We start from the raw sequence: 13,742 nt of genomic DNA, 5'->3' as shown, positions 1-13,742 counted from the left end.
CACCCAAGTACTGACCAGGATTGAATCTTCTTAGAATCCAAGATCTGACTGGATCTGGTGCCTTTGAGATATTTAGGCTGTGCACATTTAATATCACAGTCAGTTTTCATAAATGTGTAGTTTAATCCTCAAGTTACTGAAGGAGAAATATCTGATTTATGCTTTTTGTGAAAGTGATGTATTTCTTATCAGATCTACATGTCAAAATACAGTGCAGAAATGCAAATGAAAGTCATTGTATGTCTGTTTAGCTTCCCAGTGCATATTCATTGCTTATTTACAGAAGCAATCTAGAATCTTCTTAGGGGATTATAATAGCATAAAAACAATGGCACAAATTATTGAGGTTTTCCCCCTGAGGTTGCTAAATATGGTCTTTCAAGCCTCCTCTCTCTCCGTGTTGACCTGGTGGGTGGGGAACTAATTAACTGTTGTGCAATGGCTGAGCTCAAGGCCTTGGTGCCCTGAGCAGTCTGTTGTGCAACTGCGAAAATCAGCATCGCTATGCTGGGATAGGTTGACACACACAGTATATAAAATCTTGGCCATAACAATTCTCCTTTTCAAGCATTCTGGCAGTGGGCATGAAAACACAGGAAGAACCAATGACAAATTAATAGTCACGCAAGCTATGAATTTGCTATTAAGTAATAGGGATTATAATTTGATGGTATCTGCTTAAATTTAGGCATTCTCCTACTGCTCTGTTCTTGTTTAAGAGACAGTAAAAACATTCTTGCTTCTCTATCAGTGAGTCCCCTAAGCCAGGACTGAAGGAAGTAATAACTGCTGGCAAGGGAAGGCCTATGTAAATGACAATGTTTTAAAGAAGATTTTAAAAATCAACAATTTTTGCCTCTAGAAATGATTTGAAATGACCAGTTCCAGGGATACAATTGTGTTGCATTAGTTGCAGGACAACCAATAAAGTTAGGATCTTATGTATCAACTGGACACACATAGGAGACTGTCACTTAGCTTTCTTGGTTCCAAGGAATGTTGCATTTGTAGGTCCAGTATAATCCAGACCAGGGGTCCTCAAACTTTTTAAGCCGAGGGCCGGTCCACAATCCTTCAGACTGTTGAGGGGCTGGATTATCAACTGAAAAAAATACAAACAAATTCCGATGCACACTGCATATGTCTTATTTGTAGTGCAAAAACAACAACAACAACAACGAAAGAACAATACAATATTTAAAAATAAAAACAATTTTAATCAACATACATTTATCAGGATTTCAATTGGAAGTGTGGTCCTGCTTCTGGCCAATGAGATAGTCAAGTTAATTAGGGTTGTTGTTGTTGTTGTTGTTGTTGTTGTTGTTGTGTGCCTTCAAGTCATTTCAGACTTTGGGTGAGTCTAAGTCTAAAATTTGTTTATTATTTATTTACTGCATTTATTTACTACATTTGTATCACACCCTTCTCACCCCAAAGGGGACTCAGAGTGGCTTACAAATTATATGTACATACAATATATTATATTATTAGCATAGCACAATATTAGCATTATATATTACTATATTGAACTATACCACTATACTGTAATATTATTAGTAATATTATATGTAGTATAGAATATATAATTAATATTATTATATGGTGTTATTATTAGTGTTATATTGTATTACATTATAATATTATTATCAAGATTATATGTATATACAATATATTATATTATAAAACTGAGGGCGGGGGCCAGGTAAATGACCTTGGAGGGCCGCATCCGGCCCCCGGGCCTTAGTTTGGGGACCCCTGATCCAGACAGTTGTGTTTTTTTCCAGCATAGCTATAATACGTGGGTAGCTCAGTGTTCCACTGAATACCCTACCTGCTACAGGATTAGCAACAATAACATTCCCACCTCCCCACCTATTAAGCTACTAGAATCCATGATCTCTGGCTCATCCATAGCTGTGGATAATGCAGATCATCCCAGAGTATGGTTGATGAAGTGCAGCAGAAAGGGAAAACTGCAAGGTACTATACTTAGGCAGAAAACAATAAAAGACGTAGGTATATGAAAGGTGACACATGGGTTGAGAACAGTACATGTGAAAGGGATCTAACAGCCTTAGTGGACCACAAGCTACCTAAGTCAACATTGGATTCGGCAGATAAAAAAACCAATGTGATTATATGCTGCACTCACAGTGTTTAGATTAGTGGAAGCAATAGTGCCACCCTAGTCTACTTTGGTCAGACCTCACCTGGAATGCTACATCCTGTTTGAGCACCACAATTCAAGAAGGATATTGACAAGCTGTAATGTCTCTAGAGGAGAGGGACAAAAATGGTAAAAGGTGTGGAAAACATGCCTGTGGGGAATGCCCTATAGAGCTTGGCATATTTAGCCAGGAAAAGGTTAAAAGGTGTCATGATAGTAAGGTAAAGGGTAAAGGTTTCCCCCTGACGTTGAGTCCAGTCGTGACCAACTCTGGGGGTTGGTGCTCATCTCCATTTCTAAGCCGAAGAGTCGGTGTTGTCCGTAGACACCTCCAAGGTCATGTGGCCAGCATGACTGCATGGAGCACCGTTACCTTCCCACTGGAGCAGTACCTATTTATCTACCCACATTTTCGAACTGCTAGGTTGGCAGGAGCTGGGGCTAATAGCGGGCGCTCATTCCGCTCCCGGGATTTGAACCTGGGACCTTTCTGTCTGCAAGCTCAGCAGCTCAGCACTTTAACACACTGTGCCACCACCAGGGACCCGTCATGATAGTAGTTATGTTTAAATATTTGAAAGGATGTCATATTGAAATTGAAGCAAGCTTGTTTTCTGCTGCTTTAGAGACTAGGACAAGGAGGAATGGATTCAAATTACAGGAAAAGTGATTCCATTTAAGCATTAGGAAGAATGTCTTGATGGTAAGAGCTCTTTGGCAGTGAAACACAGAAATGCAGGACCACTCTGACAACCATCATGTCAGACTACACAGAGAAGCCACAAGCATGTGGACAATTTCAACAGAAAGGAGGAAACCATGAAAATGAACAAAATCTGGCTATCAATATTAAAACTGTAAAATCAGGACAGTAAATAAAGAAAAAACACTCCGAAAACAGAGGAATTCCAGGCATGAAACAATCAGAACCAGCTAACACCTTCCAACAAAGGATTCCCTCAGGCAGGAAGCAGCTAGTCTCTGAATTTGCAAGACCATTAAATGCTAATCAAGATGCTCAGCTGCAACATTCACACTTGCCTACAACAGACAAGAGTTCTTTCTCCCAACTTGGACTTTCCCAAGATATATAAACCTCCCTTGCTTAGTTTCCAGCATACCTCACAACCCCTGAGGATGCCGGTCATAGATGTGGGCGAAATGTCATAAGAGAATGCTTCTGGAACATGGCCATACAGCCCAGAAAACTCACAGCAACCTAGTGGAAACCATAATGCCATAAATGTGTACAGTGAAGGAGCCCTTTGTTTTTAGTTAAAAGTGAAGTACCAGTAGGTTGAATAAGCCTGGACCAAAAAAAAAATAGTAGTTAACTTGCACTATATTTTTTCTTTTCCTTGATTTTGAAGTGTCTTCTTTATCATTGCAAAGAAAAGGATAACAAATTGTACAGCCATTAAGAGTTTTCTTAGAAGCAAAAGGTAAAGCTATTTCCCCCCACATTATTGTAAGAAAAGGAGGCAGTTACATTTCCAAGTGAGAGAATTAAAACTGATATGAAGTACAATCTCCCTGATGCCAAATCAAATAGCAGAATTCAAACTGATTTGAGTTGACCTCATCTACTGTTTGTTTTTTAAATTCCTATTTGATAGACAGTTACGATAACCTTGCTTTAATAATATTTCCCTGCCCCTTTGCTCCCAAATCAGGGTCACACCATACATACTTTACAAGCATTGTGAGGATTGCTGTTTAATGTTAGTTGTATTGTATATATGTCAGTTTTGTTTGGGTTCCAATTTCAAACTAATTCCATGGGTAATAGCAGTGTACCTAGCTGAACAGTAGGACTCTCTCCACTCAGAACCAAATCCTGAAACCTTAATGGTACCAGCCATTTCTTCGCAGCAATAAATTTGGGGGAACTGTCCTAAATGTATTGTTGTTGTGCCTTTTCAAGTTGTTTATGACTTACACCGCCCTTTCACAGGGTTTTTTGGGAAGATTTGTTCAGATCAGTTTGCCATTGCCTTCATCTGAGGTGGATAGTGTGGGTGGCTATATATAGAGAGAGCTAGCTAGCTTTGGATAGAACAGGGAAGGGTTAACACCCCTGAGGCGTTTTGTTTGCCTGACTGTGCTCCTGTTCAGATTTCACCACAGTTTCTGTCCCTGTGAGAATTGGATTTTGAAAATTTTGGCTTGTTGTGGTGATATAGCTTTAGTGGAGACATTTTTTCTCCACAACTCTTTCACGAGTGAATTTCCCTTCCAAGGAGTAGATTTCTCTCACTTCCTGTTGTCTAACCCTGTTATTAACTATGAATCCTTGTAAGTCAGATGTTTATAACTTGGTGACTCCCTGTACAGAAAAATGAATTCAGAATTTGTCTTTGTGGGGAAGAAATGCATCTATGACAACCACAAGTGAAAACTTATGGGAAAACAGGCAAAGAAAGCCACTGTTTGACAAATGGGGAAGTAACTCCTTGCCATACATTTTCAAGATCAAAGAGTATTTCATGTCAATGCCTTTAACGACATCAGTATCGAAAATGAGCTATTCTTTCTAACAGCCAGTACTTAGGCAATGGGCTTCATTTTGACAAATGACAAGAAAAGTAAAACCACAAAGCAAATTTTAAGCATGTGTTTGCTGATCGAAAGACTGTGCAAATCAGAAGCTAGCTACTTGAGACAGCTTTGTAAAAACAAACAAAACACATTGAAAATTCATAACAAGCTGTCACAAAATAATGCATGGAAATTTGTTTGCAAAAATTAAAAAATGACTGGTTATCAAAACTGGAGATATCTTCCATGTTGCCATTCCACAAACAGTGGAGTATGCATAGGTTACACATATGGACAGGAAGCCGAAGGGGAAGGCGGAATGAGAAAAGTTATTTTCCAGTGAAGGAAGTTCACACCTGTGCTCTAGGTGCCTGATTTCACCAGAATGAAAGAATTAATGGGCAGTTCCTAAATTGGCAGGCATTTGGGAATATTAGGATTCAAATATGGTAACTGTATTTTAATTATTGGTGTGTTTTTAAACTCCCCTCTAAAGAGTTAACTGAATAGAATGATAGACCGCAGTATTCCATTATATGGGCGGAGACCACTAGAGGTCACTAGAGAGGGGACAGTCTATTTTATGAGGGGTGGGTGGATTGAAGGAGTAAAACCATTTCTTCCTGTTTTTCTGTTATTCCCCCCACCCATGTCCTTGTTGTGTTTATTGTTGCACGCCTAGGCTGCGTAGGCACCTCAAAACCACACTGAAGCCTCAGAATATAGCAAGCAAGTTGTTTATTGAGGATTATATACAAGCAATAGCAAAATAGCAAGGAGATTCCACCTGAACATCAGGAAGAACTTCCTCACTGTGAGAGCTGTTCGACAGTGGAACTCTCTCCCCGGGGCTGTGGTGGAGGCTCCTTCCTTGGAGGCTTTTAAGCAGAGGCTGGATGGCCATCTGTCGGGGGTGCTTTGAATGCGATTTCCTGCTTCTTAGCAGGGGGTTGGACTAGATGGCCCATGTGGTCTCTTCCAACTCTACTATTCTATGATTCTATGATTCTAAATCAAGTTCAAAGTCAATAAAATGGGTTTGAGTCCACAAGAACAAAATACTTGAAAATCTTGAAGCATGAGTCTATAAAAGTAACTCAAAAAACATTGTCCAAACTGGATATTAAAGTAAGTCCCAAGAAAGGTATCAAGCATAATCCATTTCAAACAAGATATCAAGGATTAATTCCAAAGCATGAGACAAACTGGAAACACAGAAAACAAGGCTAGAATGCAGGATTAATGCAGGAATGCAGGACTCCAAGGTAGTCCAAGGTACAAAGTCAATGCTGAAACACAAGGCCATGGTCTTGGCTAGAATAGAAATCCAAACGGCAAAGTGACTGGAACATTCAACTGGAATCACAGACAGAAGCAAGGCTGGAACTTGAAGCAAGATACAAGGTTGCACAGGAACACAGAGCAAGGATATTTCTCTCTTGGAGCCATCAAGCGCTTGGTGCTTGCAGGGCCTGACGCTTTGCTGCCGAAGGCCTGACATTTTTGGGGGGCTTTTTTAGACCTTGGACGGAAAGGCCCATTTGTATTGGCACCCATTTCCATCAGCGGCAGATGGGAAAAAATATGGGGGCATACGAATGGAACAAACAGAAACGGTAAGTAATTTTATACAAATGCACAACCCTAATTTGGTGAGGTCCAGGACCTGTCTGGATGAGCTGTTTAAAGGCCCCTCCCTAAAATGGATTTAAAGTGGATCCAAACTCTAGTGTGATGAGGTCCATAGTGAGGAAGTTCTTCCTCATGCCCAGGTGGAATCTCCTTTCCTGTAGTTTGAAGCCGTTGTTCTGTCTTAAGTCTCCAGGGCAGAAGAAAACAAGCTTGCTCTCTCCTCCCTATGACTTCCCCTCACATCTTTATACAACCCCTGCCTGATCTACACTGTAGTAGAATCGATCTGATTTGACGCCATTAACTGCCATGGCTCAATGCTGTGGAGAGGCACCAGAGAAGGCGAAAGACCTTGCAAAACTCCCAACACATTAATCCTTGCGAGCGTGTATCTGTATGCAAGAGGCGGATGCGACATCTTCGCAGGGCCGCTGTGTCTCCTCCGGGCCTGCAGGGGCCGCTGTGGGGCTCCGCTTCCGAGGCCTTCGTCGAGCCTCGAGGCCCCGCCCCGGTTCCGCCTGGCCCCACCCATCGTCGGCAGAGCGACTCGATCCCGGAGGCAGCGCAGGGCGGCGGCGGAGGCAGCAGAAGAGAGGAGGCCGGCTGGTTCCGGAGGTGGGGGCACCCGAGAGGCCTGGCTGCGCGGGAGGAGAGGCAGGCGGGCGGGCTGCAAGGATGCTGGCGCTCTTCAACAAACTGCTGGACTGGTTCCGGGCCCTTTTCTGGAAGGAGGAGATGGAGCTGACCCTGGTGGGGCTGCAGTACTCCGGGAAGACCACCTTCGTCAACGTGATCGCGGTGAGGAGAACGGGCAGGGCTGGGCCGGGCTGGGCCTAGAGAGAGAAGAGCCGCCTCCGCCGCCTCCTCTTCTCTCGGGGGAACAGAAGCCCCCCCCTCCTCAAGACCCTCCTCTCCCCTTTCTCCCGTTTGGCTCTTTCTCCCAAATGTTGAGGGAGGAGGGAGGGAGGGAGAGCGGCGTGTGCAATGCGGGCGAAGCCTTCCCACGTTACATCCCATCTCCACCCCTCCGGTCACGTTGCTTCTCCTCCGGAGTGGAAGAGGCAGGGCTTTCCCCCTAAGGGACATTATATGTGTGTCTGTCTATCTGTCTGTTTATCAATCTATATGTATACATTTTGGGATGGAAGAAGGAAGACTCTCCTTCAGAAAATATATATGCATATATGTGTGTGTATCAATATGTGTGTGTACACACACACACACACATATAGATACACACACACACATATATGTGTGTGTGTGTGTGTGTGTGTGTGTGTGTGTAATTTTTAACATAAGTTACAGGATGGAAGGTGCAGGACTCTCCCGTTAAGAAAATTATATATGTGTGTGTGTGTGGATATATTAAATATAATTATTTGAGAACACAGAAATGCTGGACCACTCTATGTCAGACTACACAGAGAAGCCACTGAAATCCACAAGCATGTGGACAATTTCAACAGTAAGGAGGAAACCATGGAAATGAACAAAATATGGCTACCATTATTAAAAATACTCTAAAATCAGGACAGTGAATAAAGAACAACATTCAGAAAAGAGAGGAATTACAGTCATAAATCAATCAGGACCAGCTAACACCTCCCAGCAAAGGATTCCCCCAGGCATTAAACAGCCAGACCTTGAAAGCTATTCAATGCTAATCAAGGTGGCCAGTTGAAACATTCACACCTACCTCAAACAGACCAGCATTCTTTGTCCCATCCTGAACATTCCACAGATATATAAACCCCACTTGCATAGTTTCCAACAGACCTCACAACCTCTGAGGATGCCTGCCATAGATGCAGGTGAAATGCTAGGAGAAAATACTACTAGAACATATCCATACAGCCCAAACAACTCATAGCAACCCCCCCCCCCCCAATTTCTCTCCATATTCTCCCGCTTTCCTCCCATGGGTGGGATTCAAAGCGGCATACAATGGTTAAAAACGACCAAAATTCCATAACATAAAAAACACAATGTAAGCAAAGTAAGAAGAAATACACACTACATAAGCCAAATTCAACAAATCAATAAATTAAAATATTATACCATTAAAATTCCCTGACCCTCAGGCCATTAAGGTTATCCATTAAAGGAGTTGTTCTAGGGTCCCAAAATCTCCATTTCCTTTAGGCCATGCTCAAATATTGCTGGTCCAAAATAACATTCCAAAAATATACAATTACCTGTATATATCTGGCCATTGCCTATATATGTATAATAATTTTAGAGGGGTGGAAGAGGTAGGATTCTCTCCTTAAGAATGTATATCCATATTGATACACACATATTATATGCACTTGTGTGAATATAAAGATTTCTTAAGGAGAGAGTCCTGCCTTTTCCACCTCTGTAAAATTAATATGATAAATTATATATATATATACACACACACATGTACACTCACATTTTCTTGAGAGAATTCTGTCTCTTTTATCCCCTGTAGAATTTTAATGATAACTCCCTACCCCTCAATATATATACATACATACATACACACACACACATACTACACAAACACATAAACATTTTTTCTTGAGGAGACAGTTCTTCCTTTTCCATCCCTATAAATTCTAATGATGAAAACTCTCTGTGTCTTTCTATATATATGTTTGCATGTGTATTCACATATTTCTTAAGGAGTGAATCCTGTCTCTTCCACCCCTGTAAATTATAATGTTACAAATAATAGTTATCTATATATACCACACATGCATATTTAATTTTTATCATAATTTTACAGGTCTGCAGTGAACCCATCCCTCCCCAATATTGTAGCTGTTTTTGATGTAATGCAGATTTGGAAAAATGCATTTAAAAACACACTGATTTTGCAAATTTCATTCCCAATTATATTCAATTCAAACATCTAAGTCAAATGCTCCATGGTGGAGCAAATCTTGAGGTCGTTCTTGGGTTTAGGACACCACATTCCTGTAAAAACAGCAGATGTTTTTGCAATGTTTTTCTTTTGACCCTCAGTTTTGCAGGCCTTGATCATTATTCTTAATATAAACTGGACTGCCAGATGTGTGCTCATCTGAGTTTGGATAGGAAGGCCCGCCAGTCCTGTTTTTCAATGCCTTTGTAGGCCTGTGTGGATAGGGGTGTGTGTGTGTGTGTGATGGTGACGAGGGGAGAATCTAGGCTCAGGACTGCTGTTATCTAGGCTGAGTCCCTGGTGAAGCACAGAAACTCTCTTCTGCGTCTCCTGTGGTGGATGGTAATTTCATCTCCCATCTTTTCTGATCAATACGGCAATTAGCAGGGCCGTGTGCATGTGTGAATTTATTTTTAACTACAGAAAGGCGAATTTAAAATCAGGATTTTCTGCGACAGCATTTCTAAGCGTGGTCTTAAGAAACCATTTTGAGCAGGCAGCAGAATTTCAGTGCCAGAGAATTTCCCTGATGGAAAACCGTGACTTACTTAGCCTGGTATTATCCCCCCCCCCCCCTGCACATTCTGCAGTAGTGGCTTCAAAGTGTGTATTCAAGGAGACAATGCATGGGATGCAGAATATTGGCCAAAGAGAATAACGATAGCTATGCTTATGCTCTCTATCTGAAGGCCTTGAAAGCGGCTGAGCCATCAGAGCTGTGCTGTTGATTTAGTGGAGTACATTGTTCTAGGTGAGTTTGCAGAACTGGAGTCCTTCTATCTCCTGCTCTTCCTGGAAGCGAGATTGCAGCATGGCTCAGGCCAGAATCATGTGACACCGTCTCTGAATACTAAGCGTTTTTGTGGATAGGAGGAAGGGATGGCAGCAATGAAGGTTACAATGAATGATTGCTTTTCCCCATCAGGCTTTTGTAAATGTCGATTTGCGGACCACCATGGCATAGTATTTCTACTTTACTCGGTGGGAAAGCCTTCTTTAATAAACAACAAAAACCCAGTGTTTTAGTACTCTCCTATCATTTCAAAAGGGGGTTCATCTTAATGTGAGTGATTTTGTGCAAGTTATTCTGGATATTCAAGCATATATGGAACACCCTCCCCAGAGATATTAGACAAGTTCCAACTCTTTTGGGCTTTAGAAGAGTCCTAAAAACATGGCTATGTGCCCAGGCTTTTAACGAATAAACGGTAAAGATGATACGGACTGACTTATGGATAAAGCATGAGGTTTTCGGATGAACGGATCTGAGCATATGTATTTTTAAAATTTATAAACTAATTTTATACTGTATTTAATAGTTTTTAACTGATTTTATGTATTGTTGATTCATATTGTATAGGCACTGAATTGTGCCAGTGTTGTAAGCCACCCTGAGTCCCTTCAGGTGAGAAGGGCGGGATATAAATATTGGAAATAAATAAATATAACAAGATGTTTAGCTTTCAATATAATTTATGCTCAGCAGATTAAAATGTATTATCCATTCTTCTCTGCCTTCTTTCCCCCCCTGTAATTTCTGGAGGGAAAGGAATCTTAGAGATATTGGTCTATATTCTTAGCGCTTACGTTCTGCTTTGATTTCTGAGTGCTGAAACAATGACAATGCACATTGGTAATATGCTAAATAGTGTATACTGTCTTGTGTGTCTATTCTAGAAAAGATGGTCTATTACTGACCACACATTTAGTACTGTTTTCTGGATAGAGTCAGATCTGTCTGGCAAATGCTTTTTAAAAGTTTCAGCCAAAGCTTTATTTCAACTCAGGACTCTTTCACCTTTCTTTCTTCAAATACATGTTTAGAGTCTTTCCCACCACCTCCAATTCTACTCATTTATATATATATAAAGGAGAAAAAAAACTGGCCGCCATAAAGGTAGCAACAAAACTATAAATCCCAGAAACACGAAACTTGACAGCGCCATCCAAAAAGCTTGCCCCAAGATTTGTACAACAAAACGACACATCAATAACTTAAACTTCCCCCAAAAAACCTAAAACCGAGAAAAAGGGACGTGCGCCTGCGCCAACCTCTACTCCACGTGAGGCCTTCGCATGCTCCACCCTCCCCCCCCCCACAACTGCCACTTGCGCACGAGTCATTCCCTGCCGCGCAAGCCACCTTCCCCACCATCCCCTTAACACAGCGCCAGGAAACATAGAAGGGAGAAATAGCAGTGACATCCTGAACGGGCCTTACCGTTCCCCCCCCCCCCCCCGCATTTTTTAACCCTTCCTTCCACAGAAAAGGACCCCCACTCAGCTGAAGAAGGGAGATGGGGAAAGGGAGACGACTCCGCTTTTCTGCGGCCAAGGCGCCTTCTCGCAAAAGCCCTCCCTCAGGAAAGCCTCCCAAAGTTGAAGTTCTTCCCCTGGAAGCGAGGAACAGGCAGCCTCCTTCGACTCAGGAGCGAGAGGAAGGACGAGCCGCTTCTGCTGCTTCTCCTTCCCCGACACAAAGGACCCCCACTCGGCTGAACAAGGGAGGAGGGGAAAGGGAGACAACTCTGCTTTTCTGCAGGCAAGGTACCCTCTCGCAAAACCCCTCCCTCAGGAAAGCCTCCAAAGCCCCCACCCCAAAGAAGGCGCTTTTTTGGATTTATTACTATCTTGGGAACCCTATTGTGCTTGGTTCAGTACTGCCTAGATAAAAGTGAGCTACAACTCCCAGATTCCCAGGGCAATCACCCCCCAAACCCTGCCAGTATTCCCACCTGGCCATATTGGGTCTTTGGCCCAAATTTGCTGCACATCCGCCCTCGGCTGGGTTCAGGATTCTCTGCATAAGGGTAAACTATAACTCCCAGATCCCAGGTCAGTCATCCCCAAACCAGGCCTCTATGCACAGTTGGCTATGCTGGGTCTGTATGTGTGCCAAGTTTGTTCCAGATCTTACCTCAGTTGGATTCAAATCTTTCTCCAGAAAGTGAACTACAAGTCCCAAAACCAAAATCCATTCCCCTAAATGCCTGCAATATGTTCAGTTGGTCATGGGGACCCTCACTACTCTTCCACACAGCCATATAACCCATAATATCAAAGCAGAATAACCCACAATATCTGCCTTCATCTGGGTCATCTGAGTCCACACTGCCATATAATCCAGTTCAAACCAGATAATGTGTATTATCTACCTTCATATTCTGGGTTATATGGCACACAGCCATATAACCCAGAATATCAAGGCAGAATAACCCACAATATCTGCTTTGAACTGGGTTATCTCAGTCCACACTGCCATATAATCCACTTCACTGTGCATTTTATACAGCTGTGTAGAAGAACCCTCATTTAATCTAGTTCTAAGCAGATAATATAAGATTATAAATATACAGTAGAGTCTCACTTACCCAACATAAACATCCTGGTACAACGTTGCATAAGCGAATATGTTGGATAATAAGAAGGGATTAAGGAAAACTATTAAACATCAAATTACATTATGATTTTACAAATTAACCACCAAAACATCATGTTATACAACAAATTTCACAGAAAAAGTAGTTCAATGCTTGGTGATGCTATGTACTAATTACTGTATTTACGAATTTAACACCAAAATGTCACAATGTATTGAAAACATTAACTACAAAAACATTGACTACTAAAAGACCGACTACGTTCGATAATCCAGAACATTGGATAAGCGAATGTTAGATAAGTAAAACTCTGCTGTAATATGAAATAATTATTGTGGTATAATAATACAGAACAAAAGAATCTCTAAAACCAGGACAATAAATGAACAGCAACACTCAAAAACCAGGCAAATTGGGAATTCCACAAAGGAAACAAATCAGGGCCAGCTAACACTTCCCAACAAAGGATTCTCCCAGGACGGAAGCAAACAGGCTTTAAAGCTGCAAGGCCATTAAATGCTAATCAAGGTGGCTAATTGCAGCATTCATACCTGCCATACTGAAACTATTAATTGCTATTCAAACTGGCCAAACAAGAATTCTGCAAGCTAGAACGCCTCCAACCTCCAAAGCCACGACACTACTCTGTCCCATACAACCAGGCCTACAAAGGATGCCCTATGTAGAAAGCGGTCAGGCTTTTAAACTGCAAGACTATTCAGTGCAGTTCAACCTGGCCAAACAAGGATTCCCCTACTAAAGAAGTACCCAGGCTTCAAATGGGCTCTTTCATTAAGGGTGCTACTCCAGCTACTCCACAAAATGGCCAGGCTTGGAGGCTGCAAGGCTATTCACTCCTATTCCACCTGGCCAACAAATGATTCCCATAAGCCACAGTAACAGTGGCCGGGCAAAGATAGTGATCTTATAAAGGTAAAAATAACCTTACCTAGTTTTAATCTCACTACACCCTGTGAAATAGTTGGAGGCTTAGTGTGGTAGTGACTTGGCCAGTGAGTTTCATAGCAAAGTAAAAATTGTGAATATTCCACCAGGAATACAGTAGAGTCTCACTTATCCAACATTCGCTTATCCAACGTTCTGGATGATCCAACACATTTTTGTAGTCAAT

The 13,742-nt window shown here is 41.9% G+C and overlaps 1 protein-coding gene across 1 annotated transcript in view; it reads left to right on the top strand.

Annotated features, from left to right (window-relative positions):
• The first annotated feature begins 6,851 nt into the window (after positions 1 to 6,851).
• arl8a (ADP ribosylation factor like GTPase 8A) overlaps positions 6,852 to 13,742 on the top strand; it is a 53,054-nt gene continuing 46,163 nt past the window's right edge. Inside the window, exon 1 of the mRNA XM_003220574.4 lies at positions 6,852 to 7,138. Coding sequence (XP_003220622.3) covers positions 7,016 to 7,138 — 123 coding nt within the window. The 5' untranslated portion in view covers positions 6,852 to 7,015. The remainder of the gene's footprint in view (positions 7,139 to 13,742) is intronic.

Source organism: Anolis carolinensis, chromosome 4 (genome assembly GCF_035594765.1).
Source record: "Anolis carolinensis isolate JA03-04 chromosome 4, rAnoCar3.1.pri, whole genome shotgun sequence".
Lineage (NCBI taxonomy): Eukaryota > Metazoa > Chordata > Lepidosauria > Squamata > Dactyloidae > Anolis > Anolis carolinensis.
This window is presented reverse-complemented; position numbering and strand designations above follow the sequence as displayed.